Below are 18859 nucleotides of genomic sequence, written 5' to 3' on the forward strand. Positions count from 1 at the left end.
CTTGATCTTTGATTAGATCCAAGCTAGTAAATATCTTGTGATTAATCTGAATGAGTTGTTCTGCATGTAGTATAAGTCACCTTCGCAGATGGATTGTAGAATCACTTGTTTGTGAATATTTGTGTTCATCCTTTCTAAAATAGTCTTTCTGTGTATATGCAAATCATATTCAAGAAACTAAAAATCAGTAATAAGAGAGGAAGCTTGCAGTTATGACTAGAACAGTAGGTTAGCATTAAAAAAGGGAAAAGAGTTATAACTTAAAATGTCACTTTACTATTGTGGACATATAAAGTGATACACAGTTGTGCTTCTCATAAGTTACTGTACATAATTATATGGTAAAGCAGTTATTTGCCTGAATGTCTATTTACAGGTAGAAGAACTGTAGATACACACATACTAAACTATCAATAATTTAGTCCTTATTTTTTATTTTTTTTTAAATGCTTAGTTTGGATTCTAGCCTTTTGGGGTATAGATCAGAGTTTAAAGTATCTGTATTACCCTTTTCTATGATCTGTTGGCCTCCTAATTACTTAAATCCTTTATAATTGCTTTCTGATAAAGTTTATATTCACATGCAATGTGAACATGCAATGTGAGAGAGCTCTTGCCATGAAACTTTCATTGCACATATCTAAAGATTTTGTATGGAATGTAGATTTCCATAGTTCACATATATATAACATTATGAGGTTGATAGGAGGATATTGTGCTGGGTAGTAAAAGCACCACAATTTCTGTCTTATTTCTCAGAATCGCTACAGTGAGCCTTCTCTGCACAGAGGTGTATGATGAGATTTAACCTGCCAACATAGATGAAGAACTTTCTCTACAGTACATTTTATATTGAAAGAATATAAGAGAGAGAGTGTAAATGTAATCAAGTATATATGAGTTGCTATCATAGCAAAATTAATCCCCTTTTCTCTAATGTTAACAGGAGGACTGGGGAACCCCCATTAATAAATGGTTGGATTCCTTTCATTGGGAAGGCCTTGACTTTTAAGAAAGATGCTTTCAACTTCTTGATAGCTCAGCAACGAAAATTTGGAGATGTTTTCACTGTACACATTGCTGGTGAGAAGCATTTTACTATTTCTCTTGAATTTTTGGTCAATTAAATTGACATTTTTATATTTTATTTAGAATTTTATTTGTTTAAAAGTCTTTATACTCACTGTAGTTCTAAGTTTTAGAGCCACATGACCAACAAAAATGTCTTTGGAAATGAAATATTTCAATATATATTATATATAATAAAAACTATAATGTGTATTTGCATATTCATGTCTATCTATCTACTTCTACACACATCCATATACAATGTGAGTGTTTATATATATGCATACATTATGCCAGCACACACAATATAGGTAGATAGGCTATTTACTGTAGATTGTGTTCTCTATAGAAATGAGAACTACTATCATCTTGACACTGCACAGGAAAACCTTAGATCAAATTTAGAAAACACTCATAAAAATTGTATAGAATATATTTTTACACAGTTCTGCATCTGGGTTGACAGGAGCACTCGGATGTGAGTGACACATTGACTCATTGATAAAATCAGGATTAGAACATGGAAACTTCCTGTCTAAGATACAATGGCATAATAATAGCTTCTAAGAGAATTATCTGATGAAGTAACTTCTATGCTTTATATTTTCTTAATTTTTGGCATAATTCTGCCCTGTTTTACAAAAATCACCTTGATTTAATTTGGAAACTTTGGGATACAGGAATCAGGGTGGCCCCTAATGCTTTTTTTGTGACTTTAAAAATATGTAGGTAGATGGACTCAATTATTTAATAATTTCTTTTCTTCTCTAACTTCTTTGATCCTAGTTCAAATTACCAGTTTTATAATGAATTAACATTGCTATAATGAATAAATTGGGGGCGGGGGAGTTAATCTACCAATCTCATATTGTTTCAGACCAAAATGTGAACTTAAATGGAGTCTGCTCTATGATCTCCCAGCAGCAGGGAAGGTTTCTCTAGATAGATAGATAGATAGATAGATAGATAGATAGATAGATAGATAGATAGATAGATAGATAGATAGATAGATAGATAGATAGATAGATAGATAGATTTTAAAATTTTAAATAAAATAACCAAACCACTTTCAACCAATTTCAAGTTTTCAGATTATAAACAGGATGCTCATTTTTAAAAATGTTTATCCCTGTAACCAAAAATTGATTAATTTTTAGATGTGCATCTTTACTAGTAGTTAGTTTTATTATCATAATTCATTCATTTTGTTGTTTTGAAACATACAATAAATTCTTTAATTTAGAAAGTGACTACAGCACATGCACAAAAATTACTTTTAGTGAAATGCAAACTGTACTATTGTTAATATATGCTCATAGTCTATAAAATAATGGCTCCTTCTGAATGCAGATTAATAATAACTCAAAGTAAGTCAGCCTTAATGAATATACCAATACAATTGGGTACAGATGCACTTCAGAACTTTTGTGTAAATGGGACATTTCTTTCTCCCTTTTTTATATTTTAATATAAGAAAAAGGTTTATGATTTGTTAAAGTAAATCTGTGACTGAGACTTAAATTAACAAATACATCAGTGAGATGGAAAAAAAATCTGCTTTTAATCTTTCTTTTTATCCCTAGATATTGTACAGTGGAATTAATTGATCAGTGCATTATGTGCTTAAAGTAGTAAGACCAATGAAGTGAGTTATGCAACTAAATTTGTCTTTATTTTGGAATATCCCAAGTTTTGTAAATTTATGTCACACCCATAATATTACTTTAACCTCATTTTCTATAATTCAGTATTGGAAATGTTGAATGCTGAGAGTTCACTAAAAAGATAAGTCTCATATTGATGGGAAGGTTGTTTCATTTTGCTTTGTTTTTTTAAAGCTTAGTACTTCATATCATAATCTTAGATACTGAGACACACCGGATTTCATGATGTCTCAGTGATTTGACAAAGATGATGTTTGTGTGTGCAAACAGAACTTCCCCTGTTGTATATGGACTATCATTACTTTACCCCCCTGATGGGTGAATAAAGGTCTTGTCAAAAAATTGTATCAATATATATTGTTCTAATTATCAGTTTTCAAAGTAGTTCATTTGGAAAATGTGGTACGATGCTTGGAGTTTCTGGCATTGCCCCGTACCGGTAATGCGATTTCACTGATTGTACTTTCCCATGTGATGAGCAAATGATTGTCATTCCGAAAAGTCGCAAGGGACATGGATGTCATCTTAATAAAGAAATTAAAAAGCACATCTTTCTATGAGAAACAATGTAAATTCCTGACCTGTCGCAGAAAATAGTTCTCTAATTGGTTTTGTGTGGTGGTGCAGCAGAATCGTTTTCCCCAAACGTCATCCTGGCGAAGCACTACTGTACATCATTGTCAACAGTTCAACAAAATCTTCCTAATAAGAGGACGATTACATAAATGTGATAGTCTTTAAAAAAAATAGTTGTTTCTATATGATAGTACTTTGAAACCCAACCTTTTTACTTAATAAGGCTCAAGAACAAAAAAGACAGCCAACTAGGTAAGAACTTTAAGTCCCTCGAAAAGTCTTTTCATTGTTTTTCATGATACGTCTTCGTCTACTTATACTGATATGTGATTAGGAACCATATTGGATGTTGTAGGAGTATATTTTTACTAACCAATCTCAATTTTAAAAAAGACAATCTACATCTTATACTTGTTATACTAAGTGTGTCTAGCCTTTTTAATAGTACTTGTAGTACATTTTAAAAAATAATATACATAAATGCCATTAATAATCTTTCAATCCAAAAATAGATGAAAAGTAATTTATCTTAACTATTTAAGCACTGAAGACTATTGCAAACATTATTTTAATAACTTGCACCATTATATACCATATGGAATGCTTGTCATTTATAATTAGCATTTAAAAGGGCCCAGCATGCATTATTAGAATAATTTCTTAGCTATCATACAAATACAGATTTCTGTTCTAGGATTCACCAGCAGTTGACAATTTTCATATCTTTTACATCAGTCTTTTGTTCTGAGGAGATGGTGAAAGCTGAACAGAGATGTCTTAGGCATTCTCTGTAGTGGCTGTAATAAAAGCTGAAGGATTGGAAAGAGAAATAAGTCCTGTTCAGAGATGGATAACGAATTTGAGGACTTTTACAGGAACACGTTAAATATTCAGCTATTTTTACTTGTTTTTATGCTGTTAAATAGAAGAGTTGACTCAGTTTAAGCTAGAAGGAATTTGAGCATTACTTTACTGTATAGATATGTCTTCTCAAAAGGTCGTGAAAAAGGATTTTTAGAGTCCACAAATACTATTGAACAGCTGCCAAGGACTTTTAAATTGTCACAGTAGATTCAGAATAAATTGATCCAATATTTAAAGCCCACTATTTAAAGAGTGTGTGATCGTTTTAGCGAAGTTGGGAAGTAGCTCCTATAGCTCAGATGGAAGCTGTGGTGAACACAAACATTTTGGTTTCTTTGTCCGGTTCACTTCTAAGAGGTAGCTCTTGAGGGTAACTGAAGTTGAAGGGTATTTGGGGGGCATGTCTATTAAAGTGCTGAATAATTATTTGAATAATTATATAGGAAGGCCTATATTTAGTGCCTATTACTACTAATACGTAGACATTGCCCTGTAGAAATGAGAACGGAGCCAAATGTGGAAAATTAAATTATTTAAAATGTAAAAAAGAGAGAAAAAAACTTAACTACCCCATTCAGAAGGGTTTTTTTCCAATTCTAATATTGTTTACATTAACTAGTAGAAATCAGCAAGCTTTGGTGATTGGTTTCACCAAATGCTGCTGAGGGCTTGTGTGTAGACAGACAGGATGTTAGTACATTATTATACTAGGTAATTGACAATACGTTGCAAACAAAAGGTGGATCAGGTTATGTCTTTTTACGGACGTTAATCCAGTTTAAGTTATTACTTCACCTACTTTGTGTGGGACCAACAAAGCTTTGACACTGCATACAAATATGTTACAGTTTGCAGAACATGCTGTTAAACAGATATAGCCATGTACTTCTGTGTGCAGGTAAGACTGAAATCATTAAAGGTTCCAGTTGCTAGTCACACTTCAACAGTATTTTAGCCAGAACCGGTGATCTGTAGGTTTTGGTCTTTATTTAGAAAAAGAAATACTATCTTAGATTTTGGGTGTAGGTTCTACTGGAAATACCTCAACAATTTGCACAAATTTTTGAAAACAAGCAAATTTTACCTTTTTTATATATGGGTTAAATATCACTCATTAGAATTTTGTAAATATTATAACAGAGTTTTTTAGTCATGTATTTATAGAATTTGTTGACCTTTTGGCAGTGATGTGGATGAATTTGACTTTGTAAAAATATAATTTATTTTAGCTTTTTTTTTATCAACTGGAAAATGATGTATCTTATAGAAATGTTAATCTGTAGAACACCCTTAATCATAGAAAATTCTGAGTAAAGTTTTTTCTTTACAAAAGTTTGTAATTACACTAACATTGAGTGAATGTTGTTTTAAGTTTATGTATTAAAATGATGTTGTTTGTTTGAGGAATCATTTGCTTAAAATCATGTTACTTATTTAAAAAAAAATATCAGAATTGATGTGCGTTTTGCTAAATGTCTGAATAAAGATCACAAAGAAACTTGTATTTTGCATGTGATATAAGCAGATGGTGCACAGATGGTTTAAATTAATATTAATTAAAAATCTTAACTTAAATTGTTTACCCTGTAAACTCAAAGTTGGAAAGCTAGCTAACATATTTAGGGTTAATAGTGCTCCAGTCTACTTATTAAAAATCATTCCAAAGGTTTTTATTTCCAGCCCTTGGTCTGAAAGATAGTGGCCTCAGTGTAAGGGCCTTCAGAAAGAAAAGGTATAACAGCTGGAGTGGGGAGAGTACTTGAAGGTTGACAACACTCAGATCTCCAACAAAGATCTTGGGCTAGTTAAAAGGTTAAAAGAAGCACTTTGAGAATGAAAGTGCATTCATGGCTGGCAGTCTAGTAAAGGAGATCTTTTTTTCTACTAGTTGGAGTCAAGTCAAGAAGCCTTAGTTCTGCTCCTGATTCTGCTACCAGCCTGTCATAGTTATTTTTAGTAAAAGCCAGAAAGTAACTCTAAGATCCTAATGCCACATTGTTTAATTAGTAAATTACATTATAGTAAAACAAAGAGAAACTTAAAGACACTCGGAAGTGTTTCTTTGACAAGACCTTAGACTCAATTCTGCCTTGATATGTGCTTTGTGTAACCCCCCTTGATTTCAACAGAAATGTAAAAGTCCGATATGTACTTATAATTACCACACCATACTATATGTATCCGCAGTGAGAACATGAAACAACTATGGAATTTCACTAAATGGTACCGAGGGGTAATTGCTGACTTTTTAAATAATGGCTAATTTATGTAAACAGAGTCACATTCTGTCCTCTGTTACACATGCGCAGCTCCCATTAAAGTCAAAAGGAGTTTCACTCATTCAGCAGACAAAAATTAGGCCTCACAACCTTGTAAAATTTGTTCCTTTTCTTCTTTGATAGTGTTGATATTTCACAGAACATGTACAAGACTCACAAATCCTTACTGTGAATTTGAACTTAACGTGGGCCCAGCTATATTAATTTCAGATTTAATTTTACTTTGGGAGGTGTGTTTTCTTTTCATCCCTGACAAACTACCAGTAGTTTGATTTACAGGATATGCTTTACTAATACTTGATCTTCAGGAAGAAAGAAGCTACAAAATTAACTTTTAAATAAACCCTAAAAAATCTCACAAACAAATAAAAAGAACATTTTTAAAAGAAGTAGAAATTAATGCCAATTCTCTCTCTAATGTTGCTATCAGCTCAGCACTATCTCTTTTGATTACATATGTAAGAAAGGTTGATATGTTGTTAGTGCATTCTGAGGTGATTTTTTGGGGGTTCTCTTTTGGGGGGGATTAGTTTAGAGTCAAGATAAAATAGCATACTCCACAAAATACTTTTCCATTGTTTTGAAATGATGGTATATTGCACAGCAAACTATTTTCCTAAATAAACCACAAGTTTATAATTTATTGCTACTATAATAAAGCTGCATCATTCTGATAATCTTAAGGCAGTAAAATATGGAAGAAGAAAGTATTTTGGTTGACATGTTTTCTTTGGGTTATGGGAAACAATGCAGGCCCTGATCCTGCAATGGGTCTTCATGCAGGTGGCCCCCGGGGCTCATGATAGCCCCCATTGATTTCAGTGGATTCTGTAGGATCATAGAAATGTAGATCATCAAGTCCAGAGTCCATCTAGTACAGCCCATTATGTTGAGGCAGGACCAAGTATATCCCATAAAGTATGCAGAGCTCATTGTATAATTGAAGCCTTGGTTGTTGCAACTAACCTGGTCTAACTAATTTAGTCTCTTCTGCTTGCTGATATGTTAGCATATTTTCCACTTCATCCCCTCTCATACTACTAATGTATTGCCCTTTCATATGGAATGATTTGTTTGGAAAAATTTGTTTAATTTTGCAATTAAAAGATATCTAACAATGTTTAGTTTTCAGTGCTTTTGGAAAACATAATGAAGCTATATTGTATTTTTCATGAATTATGCTAGTTTAGTATATGATTCCAAAGTACCATGATAAGTCACCCAGCACTGTTATCAAAACAATAACTTGATCTACACTTGACCTCTCATTTTAGTCTACTACAAAAACAAGGTTTCTGGCTTATGTATATAGTAATTTCTCTCTTTAAAACTAAGTTTGAAACTTTCTATGTGCTTCTCACATGAAACACTAGAAGAAGAAATGGTTTAAATTGATAGCGAATATTATTATGCTACCATATTAATGGTAGTATCACAAAAGAACTAATCTGTATTTGTGCTTCTTTTTCTTCTGTTCAGGTAGATATATTACCTTTATCATGGACCCATTCCAGTATGTTTATGTGATCAGAAATAGCAAGCAACTGGATTTTTTTGAATTTGCTAATAAAATGGCATCAAAAAGTTTTAGCTATCCCTCTTTGTTAGATTTCCCAAACCTTAAGGAAAGAATACAACGAAATTACAAATACCTGCAAGGCGAAGCTTTAGGCATAATTTCAGACCACATGATGAAAAATCTCCAGCATATATTTGAATGGAAATACTCTCAAGCAACAGATTGGAAAACAGAAAAAATGTACAAGTTCTGCAGCTTTCTAATGTTTGAAGCCAGTTTTATAACACTATATGGAAGAGATCCTGCTGCAGATGGCTACAATGTTATTAGTGAAATCAGAGACAAATTTACCAAGTTTGATGCCAACTTTCCCTATTTAGTTGCAAACATACCAATTCAGTTGCTAGGAGCTACCAAGAAGGTTCGGAAGGAGCTTATACATCATTTTTTACCTTGGAACATGGCAAAATGGATGGGAGGGTCAGAAGTGATACAAGACAGAAAAGATATATTAGAGAAATATGAGCTGCTCCAAGATTCTGACAAAGCAGGTAGGAAACTTATGAATGATTGCTTGTCTAAAATAAAATAATTTACTATAGACCTTTGAAATAAAAAGGCAAAATGGCGACCTTGAAATTTTTTATGTTCTTTCTAATTGGCTAATGATAAAATGTTTTACTCTGAAACAACCATCTATGATAATTGATTTTTTTTTGGCTGAGGTGGTAAAACAAGATACTTAATGGTGATAATGAGAGAGATTATAACTGAGCTGCATTTACTTCCCTTCTTCCTTCCCTCCCCCCCCCACCATTACATTTCAAACTATTCTCATTAAGCAGAAAATTAGACTTCAGAAGCCTATTGGTCCTCATTAGCATTCACTGATCCTTGGCTGGGTCTGTGTCCTAACATCTTTTAATTAGCACACTGCAAATCTAATCAGTGTAATAAACGCTATTAATCTTCCTTTTCACTTATTTTCTCCCAGCACATCATTTTGCCTTCCTTTGGGCCTCTGTGGGAAACACGATTCCAGCTACATTCTGGGCCACATATTATGTTCTACGGCACCCAGAAGCTCTTGCAGCGGTGCGTGACGAAATTGACCATTTGCTACAGTCAACAGGTCAAAAGAAAGGGTCTGGATATAACATCCACCTCACCAGAGAACAATTGGACAACCTGGTCTACCTAGGTAATTTATTTTTATCTGTTGTGAAGAAAAGAGGGTATCTTTCTGCAAACTCCGTTTATCACTCATTTCTGTTTACTGAGAAGGTGGAGGACACAGCTGCTTAATTGACATAATAACACCCATTTACATCAATTATAAATTATGTAGTTTATAGCTGTAGATACTCTCGTTGCATGTAAACATTAAAGCCTAGGTAATTAACTATGCAAAGTATGCAAAAGGCTAAATCGAAGCTTTGCAATTATTTGAAAAAAAGTTTATATGCCTATTAAGTTGTTTGATTCTGAGCATCTGCCGAAGTGCTAATGCATTTCAGATACCTCTGTAGTGTGTTGCCAAGAAGGGCCTTCTCTTGAACTGAATAATAGTAGTTAGGAAACTCAATTTGTGCTCAAAATGTAATTTACTATTTCCAAAAACAGTTTTATTCTTTCAGTCCTTTAAAAAAAAAACTGGTTTCTGTTTGTTTTATTTTAAAGCAGGTGTATGATTCCTAAACAAACACAAACAGAAAACATCAGTGCAAATGTGAACCAATATTTTTAATAATAACTATGAATGACACTTTGAAATTATATGGAGAATCTTAGCGGATAGATAAGAAATTTCTGAGTTTTTTGCGTCACTGATACAAAAGTGAACCTTGTTGGTAGACCTAGAAAGTTGTTTCCATCCAGTGCCTGCATTGCATTTGTAATGAGTTGATGGTCTCACTTCATTTCCTAATGCACAAACATCTGATCACAAAAGCTAATGAGGTTGATATTCAGAAGGACAAATGTCAGTCAGGCATGTAACTCTTAGGCCTCTGAAAATTTCCACCATCTCCTTTGACATAATGCTCCTTTGTCACTAGTTGGTTATAGAATGGACGACCTCTGAAGAACAACATAGAGACCGAGGTTCCATTGACAATAATAGACTCACTTACATTTGAAGCTGAGCATGTGCTTTTCTACCTCTTGTTGCAAAAATCTCTGAGGCAGAATCTGGTTTTCCACCTAAATTGCTTTTCCACCTCTTGAGAAAATCCCTTCAGATTAACATTGAGACATGTTAGCAGAGCAGCATGGGAAAAAATTTCTTTTTTTTACTCAAACTGTACTTGTTTTGCAAATAATAAAAGCCTCTTTTCTCCAGCACTGTCTTAACTGGCAAGTGTCACAAACTTCTCAAAACTGAGTTGATCATCATAGAACAAATGTAAAACTTGGTTTGTTTTTAATCCATCTTTTTGGTACAGACTGATCCTGTGACCATACTATATATTAATTTACAAAGTTGGCTTCATTCCAACGTCACTGAACTATGTTAGTGAAGATATACGTTTATACATTGATAAAGAACTTTATTTATGTAGAGGAGATGGACAGTGTTACTCTGTAAGAATGTCTATGACTTTCCAAGCATTTAATCTGCTTGATTGGGAACTTGAGTACAACTACTTCATACCAAAGTTAATAGTTGCATGGAAAAAGTTCCCAATGAAAGAATGAAAAAAATTAAATTAGGTCAAAAAAACAACTTATTGTGTGTTTAGAGGATGAGACTGGATGGTCTAGTGAAAAAACAGGCCGATTGTATGAAGGAAAATTAAGAGGATAAGTATGTTGGGCTAGGTGGCCTTTTCCTGGACTTAAAATGTATGTCGTATTGTATATTGTTTAGCTTTTTAAAAACTAAACAGTGTTCACTGGGGCTGAGGTTTCTTGAAGTAACTATTTCATTATTTGTATCCAGTGCTGTTATCAAATAAATGTAAGTACCTGACTAAAACCATCTGAGGCAAAATGTATAATGAACAGTTAAAAAACATTAAATATATCATCCAGATTGATGATCCCTGAAACCTTACAGTATGTTAGTACCACTGAATTTTTTCTATTTGGGTGCGAGTGAGGGCACCAGATTTTGCCTCAGAGATTTTTGTAACAAGGTTGTTAAAAATTTTTATCAGAATAAGTTGAATGTTGTATGAATAGAAACCGCTTTCAGTTCTTCTTGCACCTCAGTCATAAAGAAATAGACGCTGTCCCACAAAACAATAAAAAGAGTGACGTCCACATACAGCTGGGTGCATTAAATAAATGCTTGAATGAAAAGTGTCCCTAGGCTAGTCATATATATGGGAAGAATGTGGGGCTGAGACAGCACTGCTTGCGCACCCAAAATTCTCAGCTGCTACGCTAACAGTTTTGAGTACATAAAGAAAGCAGGATCAAGCCCCATCTGTACATTTAAAGAATTCTAACCATAGCATCTGAGAACAAGCTTGATTCTTCAGAATATGGAGAAAGGTCATCTAGACTTGTCAAAAGAAACATTGTCTTTGTTGTGGACACATTTTCTAGTCTAGGGAGCGGTATGGACTGACTTAGGTACTTCTGAATCCTTCATTTAGCTGTTTGTGTCACCAAATCACAGGCCTAATTTTTTCCAGGTATTTCTGGAATAGCACAGTTTCCTCTTTTTCTCCTAATTTCTCCAGGAACCAGAATGTGCTTATTTGTGTATGCAGAGTAAAATACATTACTAGTCATTATGACTCACAATGGAGCTCTAATATAGTAAACAATACACACGAATGGCACTGAACACACATTTTGTTCCAGCATGTTTTCTTTATTTAATTTTATAATTTTACATTAATTCATATTGTGAAATATTCTTGCCCCAGGACATTGCTGAATTCCAGATATTTGTTTCTAAAGGAGCATTGCTTGAAAAATAATTGTATGTATATGAAAAGGTAGAAAAATTAAAAGTAGCCATATACAGGAGCCATATCTGCAAATCAAGTGTTAGGCATAAAAAAGGTTACTGGGATTTGAAAAAATAAATATATTCCCTAGCATGTGTTGGTCAGTGCAGCTCAGTTCTTAGTAAGCCTCAGATATACTTGTTTCAGATATTATAATTTATGTTAGTTCACTGTAGTGCATGATGTAAATTATCACCAAAAATATTTGCATACTCAATAGCTATTTTTCTATAATACACTCTAATAATTATATTGCCCTATTACCTGCTAAATGTTGGTATAAAATTAACAATCCATTATGCACAATAAGTTTTATAAAACATTTACAGATAGAGATCATGTTTAATTAAAATTAACTTGCATATGAAAGCCAAATGTACTAATGATTCGCAATGACCTTTTATTACCTGCAGTCCCTTGTTTTGGCTGCATGATTGACAGCTTGCTGTTTGGCTACCATGTTGCATTTCAGCTGACAAGACTTTTCATTTTAACTCAATTTGCCTGCCTATCACAAGCTGGTGGCAGGCCAGGCTCAAGTCACCCAGCTTTGCCTCAGCAGCTTGCTCTATTTCTCATTAGTACGCATTTATTCAGTGGAAATTGGAAGACAAATGCTTGAAGGCATGTGAACTAAGTATAGCAAATTAGGTTTAAAGACTGAATATTTATAAGTATATTGAAACAGGTTTTTTTTTTAATCTAGACTGAATTGAGAGCTGAGTGCTAGCTTTGGTATAAGAGAAATGAAGACAGAAGTAGGCGGGTTCTAAAAATAACAATACTATGAGATATCTCTCTCTTTATAAGAAATATGTAAAATTGCTCTGACAATACCTTATCAACTAACAGCCTGGTTTCCTCTTTAGATAGCACTTGTATAACAAAGTTTAGCATCTTGTGTGTGTAAGAAGAGAAAAAAATGAGGGTCATGTTCATTTGCTGCTTGGTTATCCCTTGGTATGCTTTAAATTGCCTTGTTTGTTCGGCACTAGCACAGAAACAGATGTTGCTCTACCGTGCTGGATAATTTACTGTACCTCATGGTGCAGAATGGAAGGTCTCCCAAGCTACCCAGCTGGTCTGTCTGCAACACTGGCTGGTGTCTGCTGAACTATGACAACTGCAAGTGAAGGCTGCAGTTTTATTGTGCAGTTGTCATTCTTCTCAATGTATAGCTCCAGCATTCATACAGGGTTTGTGGAAGGCTGAGTGTCTATTTTTTAATGTTAGACTGCAAACCCATATAAGCTCCATTCTCCTTTGGTGATCATAATGTGACTCATTACTTTTGTCATCTAATGATTATCGGCATGATCGCTCAGAGCTGCAGCCAAGCTCGCCTTCCACACATAACTGGTACTGGAAGGTAAAACAGATTTGTCATTTACGATCTGACCGCTAAGCCACACTTTGTGCTCCATTATTGTGATTAACTTCTGCATAAGATATGCTTGCCCAATTGTCATTTGTGATACCGCAGTGGGCACAGACTGCCATGCATCCTGGGAGAATGTCAGCCAATAGGATGTGACTGTGTAGCTCATGTTGTTAAATGTAAACCTGCTATTTCACAGCAGCAGGTCCATAATTATTTTGCTTCTCTTTTTTTTCTTACTTGTTTGATTTCTGGGGTGAACCATGTTGCTGCATATGTCAGCTACCATTTTCAAACTGTAGACTAAAATGGTGTTATCGGCTTCATTTTCCAAGGCTGGAGACTGCAGAAGAGTGGAGGGTGGACCTTTTCTTTGTACCGTGTAAAGTTTTGTTGCCAGTGCGCTGCCAGTTGAAATCTATCGTGTCAGCTGCCTTGTGGCTATCCGCAGTAGAGGCCATATTCTGGAACCAGAGTTCTTTTCTGGCTTCGTCACCAACAAGCCGATTTGACTCTGCCTGATTATAGTAACGAAGGCAGTCCAAAAGAATATGCACAGACTCACTGTGCGTCACATTGAATCACAGCGCTGGCCACACAAAGCTGACCGCAGCCTCATTTCTTTAGACAAATGCACGCTTAAGGAAAAACCTCCTGCGAGAAAGCATCCAAGGCCGCTTTATTTGCTATGCATGCTACACCAGATTTAATTTTTAGTGAAAGAACGTTTGTTGTTATCATTTTCAGATGTATCTATGCTGTGTAGATACTGCCTGTAATAAACTAACCTTTGGGTGCAGGGATTGTGGTGCCATGCTGAACACTTTGTGGGGAGTTATTTTATAATACAAAGCATTAATACAGTCACAAATGTATTATCATGTGAAACTGAAACTCTATTTTAGGCTATTTTTCACACTGATGATTAGAAGAAATCAAGTCACATATTACAGCACCCATACATGCTGGTGGAAAAATAGTCAGTTTTGATTACAAAGTGAGAGATGCAGCCTTAGACAGGAGCTACACGCTGATATGCATGCTATCAGAATGATTTATGCAAATTATGCATATTATTCCCAAAGGAATTCCTCCTCAAACTGCCAGGATAAATTGCCGGAAATTAGCCATAAAATCTGTCGTGCTAGGAGCAAAAGGTGAAGGCCACTGGGAAAGCAAGGACATTCAGCTTCTGGAGCCTTCTAGGCTAGGATGATGTTAGAAATCTTGTTTGCCATAATACTGAGAAGAAGGTTTTTCCTCAGGAGTCAATAAAAGTATTTTTTTTCTTTTAAAATTGCTAGGCAAAATATTTATAATTATTCTGCAAATAACCAACATTACAATTTGGCGGCATATCTGGTTTCACATTTTTTTTAAATCTCAAAATACTCCTAAATGATTGCATGATTAATGAAGTAAATGATTTTTCTAGCAGTGTTTCTGTTACAACCCACAGCTTTTGAAAGGCAAGCCTAATAGTCCTTTCAGTGCTTTGACTGGTATTTGCTCCAAAATACATGTAAATGCATCTCTTTCAATTGTGGTGTTTTCAGCATGATGCCTAAATAATGGCTTTCCATCCAAAATTTTCTATTGCCTAAAGCTTGCAAGATTCCACAGAACCATCAGTGAGAATTAATCTAAAGGTTCAGAATTCAGCAGCTTTTTCCTAGCCCCTCCGGGATAGTTTATTACCTCCTCATAGTGTCTAGTATGGTTGTTGTTGGGCTTTTTTTAGCCTGCCCTACTGAACTTGTAGAGATCCAGCAGCTGTAGCCATGCATAACTTCCAATCATCTTCCATATTTTAATGCTCCCTCCCCTTTGTTTAAATGCAGAGAGTGCTTTAAATGAGAGTTTACGCATGTGCTCATCTTCTATGAACATTCGGATCAGCCAGGAGGATTATATTCTCAAGCTTGAAGGAAATCGGGAAGTCAGTTTGAGGAAAGGAGACTGGATAGCTCTTTACCCTCAAATTTTGCACATGGACCCTGAGGTCTATGAAGATCCTAAGGTAAAACATTCAGCTGGTGCTACTCATTGTACTTTAGGCACATTGCAGCAGCAGTGCTTTTTGTGATCGTTATATATATTTTTACTGCTGTTCCTTCTTGTGGAACAAATCTTCTTGCTTTCAGATGTATTTTCTCGGGCCCGGTAGGTCAAAGGATTCATGGCCTGAAGAGAGAAATATGGTGATGAGACTGACTGCTACTGCTTTCAAAGGAATTGACAATTGCACGTTAACTGCCATAAACTGTAGACCAAATGTGGGTTTTGTTTGGCAGTGGATCATTTGATACCCAAGGAGGGCTGAATAATAGAAGATGCTTTAAATAGCAAATAGTGTGAGCCATTTAGCTAAGTGCCCCCCAAAGCACCATTGATTCTCCAAAGAAGTGTCTTACTTGAGCCGTATGTTTTTCCCCTCTCTTCATAGGGATTCACCTCTTTCTGGTCAATTAGTATGATGTTGTGAACTTGAGATTATAAAGCTGTTGCTCTGTGATGAAGCTCTGAGGGTAATTGTGTCATCTCCTTATATTTTTTTCTGATGCTAGCGTTAATGAATATCAAAGACGGGAAATTAATCCACCCTGGCTCAGTCTTAATACGACTTCAGAAGTTCATCACCTGCATGCAAATTAGCCATACTCATCCATAGATTTTACTGTTGTTGCTAGTCTGATGTGCTGTACAGAAAGTAAGATTTTACAAAGTGAGACCAGTCAATGCCACCTGTATCTTACAGAGATGGCAGTTTAAAAATAAATCATTTCTCCTCACCTGCCCCATCATTTTCTAAGCCAGGGATTGTTTATCAATCCTTAAAACACTTAAGATAATTGCAGATATATTCCAAGTCATAGTTCAGCTTCAGGAGGGAAACTAGATTTGTTTACACATTTTTATGCCATCGCTTAGATAAAACGCAACCAGTTTTAGAAGTGCTGCTTCCTGAAGTTTTGCTTCCAGAAGAATTTAAAAATAATAATGTGTTCATCAAGTTTCAGGAAAAGGGACAGATTCTTGCCTGTAGAATAGTGATAGAAATGTAGCCGTGTTAGTCTGGGGTAGTTGAAGCAAAATGCAGGACAATGTAGCACTTTAAAGACTAACAAGATGGTTTATTAGAGAGCTTTCGTGGGCCAGACCCACTTCCTCAGATCAAATAGTGGAAGAAAGTAGTCACAACCATATATACCAAAGGGACAGATTCTGACATCCTTGTTCAAATATTATTCTGCTCTACAAGTAGTCCTATTGAAGTCAATGGGACTAATTTTGAAGTGTAAAGTGCTACTCAACATAAGCAAGGATGCTGAGAGGCTAGCCAGAAGTAGAAATGGAAGTGCTGCTACAGATATAAACACAATATCTATTTTTTTAGTTAAAAAAAAATCTGTCTGTACATATACAAAAAAGGAAAATTCTGTGTATAAAATTAGTAGCTGAGCATTTCTTGAAGTCTTCCTTAATAAGTAATTGTCAGAATGTGTTGTGTCTCCATAGATGGAGTGAATTTTCTCAATATCAGATCTGTTCAGCCTTCAAGATATCACTTTAGTTCATATACTTTATCGTTTTGATGGTGAATGAGTTATCAGTATTTTGCAGAGCACATTGATTTCAAAACAGAGACTCTCTCAAAGGTGGGGGAAATAACTTCTGTTGTGTTCTTGAATTTGTAGTGTGCACATCTATTGAATATGAGATGCAGACTGAATTTTATGGAAGAGCAATCTTGGTTTGATCCAATATTTTGGGATTATATTGGGTGAGGAAAAAATGCTGGGGAAACAGGTAGCATAGTATCAGCAATTCACCTCTGCAGAATTTAAATATTAAATTTAGGCCAAAGATTAAATTAATGTCTTATTGTTAGGTATCATAGTACACAAGAGTACATAAGAACAGCCATGCTAGGTCAGACCAAGTAGGGAGTGAACAGAACAGGTAATCATCATGTGATCCCTCTCCTGTCATCCATTTCCAGCCTCTGACAAATGGAGGGTAGGGATATACCATTCCTACCCATTCTGGCTAATAGCCATTGATTAACCTAACCTCCATGAATGTATCTAGTTCTTTTTTGAACCCTGTTAAAGTCCTGGTCTTCACAATATCCTCTGGCAAGGAGTTCCACAGGTTGACTGTGCACTGTGTGAAGAAAAACTTCCTTTTGTTTGTTTTAAACCTGCTACCTATTAATTTCTTTGGTGACCCCTAGTTCTTATATTATGGGAACTAGTAAATAACTTTTCTTTATTCACTTTTTCCACATCAGTCATGATTTTATAGATCTCTATTATATCCCCCCTTAGTCTTCTCTTTTATAAGCTGAAAAGTACCAGTTCTTTTTTTTAACTGTTAGTGACCTCTTTCCTCACTCCTCAAAGCCTAAGTAAATGAACAGCAATATTAAATCAGGCTTCCATAATGTAGTCAAGTGACCCTCTGATGTCTACATAAATTAGCCTAAACTTCAGTGAGTGATATGGTGACCCTGTAAATCCTGAACAATAGAAAATCAATATAGGAAGTCCTGTATAGCTCTCAAACTGAGCAATATGTATTCTGTGATAAAGATGGATTTAAATTCAGAGGGTATGTCTACACTACCCCGCTAGTTCGAACTAGCGGGGCAATGTATGCATACCGCACTTGCTAATGAAGCCCGGGATTTGAATTTCCCGGGCTTCATTAGCATAAGCGGGGAGCCGCCATTTTTAAATCCCCGCTGCTTCGAACCCCGTGTAGCGCGGCTACACGGGGCTCGAACTAGGTAGTTCGGACTAGGGTGCCTATTCCGAACTACCGGTACACCTCGTTTCACGAGGAGTAACGGTAGTTCGGAATAGGACCCTAGTCCGAACTACCTAGTTCGAGCCCCGTGTAGCCGCGCTACACGGGGTTCGAAGCAGCGGGGATTTAAAAATGGCGGCTCCCCGCTTATGCTAATGAAGCCCGGGAAATTCAAATCCCGGGCTTCATTAGCAAGTGCGGTATGCATACATTACCCCGCTAGTTCGAACTAGCGGGGTAGTGTAGACATACCCAGATATATTAATTTGCTCAGTTTCCATCATGATTAAAATTAATGCTATCAAGTCTCACAGACGTTCAGCTGGAATTTTACCTCTTGTTTCCGACTTCTGGGTTTTTAGATCGGAAACGAGGTAAAATTCCAGCTGAAGGTCTGTGAAACTTGAAGTGGTCTCTCTTAACATAAGAACATAAGAACAGAAGAACGGCCGTACTGGGTCAGACCAAAAGTCCATCTAGCCCAGTATCCTGTCTGCTGACAGTTGCCAGCACCGGGTGCCCCAGAAAGGGTGGATCTAAGACAATGATCAAGCGATTTGTCTCCTGCCATCTCTCTCCAGCCTCTGACAAACAGAGGCCAAGGACACCATTTTATCCCCTGGCTAATAGCCTTTTATGGACCTAACCTCCATGAAATTATCTAGCTTCTCTTTAAAATCTATTATAGTCCTAGCCTTCACAGCCTCCTCTGGCAAGGAGTTCCACAGGTTGACTAC

The 18859-nt window shown here is 35.6% G+C and overlaps 1 protein-coding gene across 6 annotated transcripts in view; it reads left to right on the forward strand.

Annotated features, from left to right (window-relative positions):
- The window catches only part of CYP7B1 (cytochrome P450 family 7 subfamily B member 1), a 169581-nt gene that overhangs the window by 140101 nt on the left and 10621 nt on the right, over window positions 1-18859 (forward strand). For 5 of the 6 annotated variants that reach the window (XM_025180016.2, XM_006113647.2, XM_025180017.2 and 2 more), the window contains 4 exons: window positions 947-1083; window positions 7931-8521; window positions 8965-9171; window positions 15152-15330. In XM_025180016.2, the coding sequence (XP_025035801.1) occupies window positions 947-1083; window positions 7931-8521; window positions 8965-9171; window positions 15152-15330 (1114 nt within the window). The remainder of the gene's footprint in view (window positions 1-946; window positions 1084-7930; window positions 8522-8964; window positions 9172-15151; window positions 15331-18859) is intronic. The other variant, XM_025180018.2, reaches the window with a different exon arrangement.

The sequence above is a fragment of the Pelodiscus sinensis genome, chromosome 2, assembly GCF_049634645.1.
Source record: "Pelodiscus sinensis isolate JC-2024 chromosome 2, ASM4963464v1, whole genome shotgun sequence".
In the NCBI taxonomy this organism is placed as follows: domain Eukaryota; kingdom Metazoa; phylum Chordata; order Testudines; family Trionychidae; genus Pelodiscus; species Pelodiscus sinensis.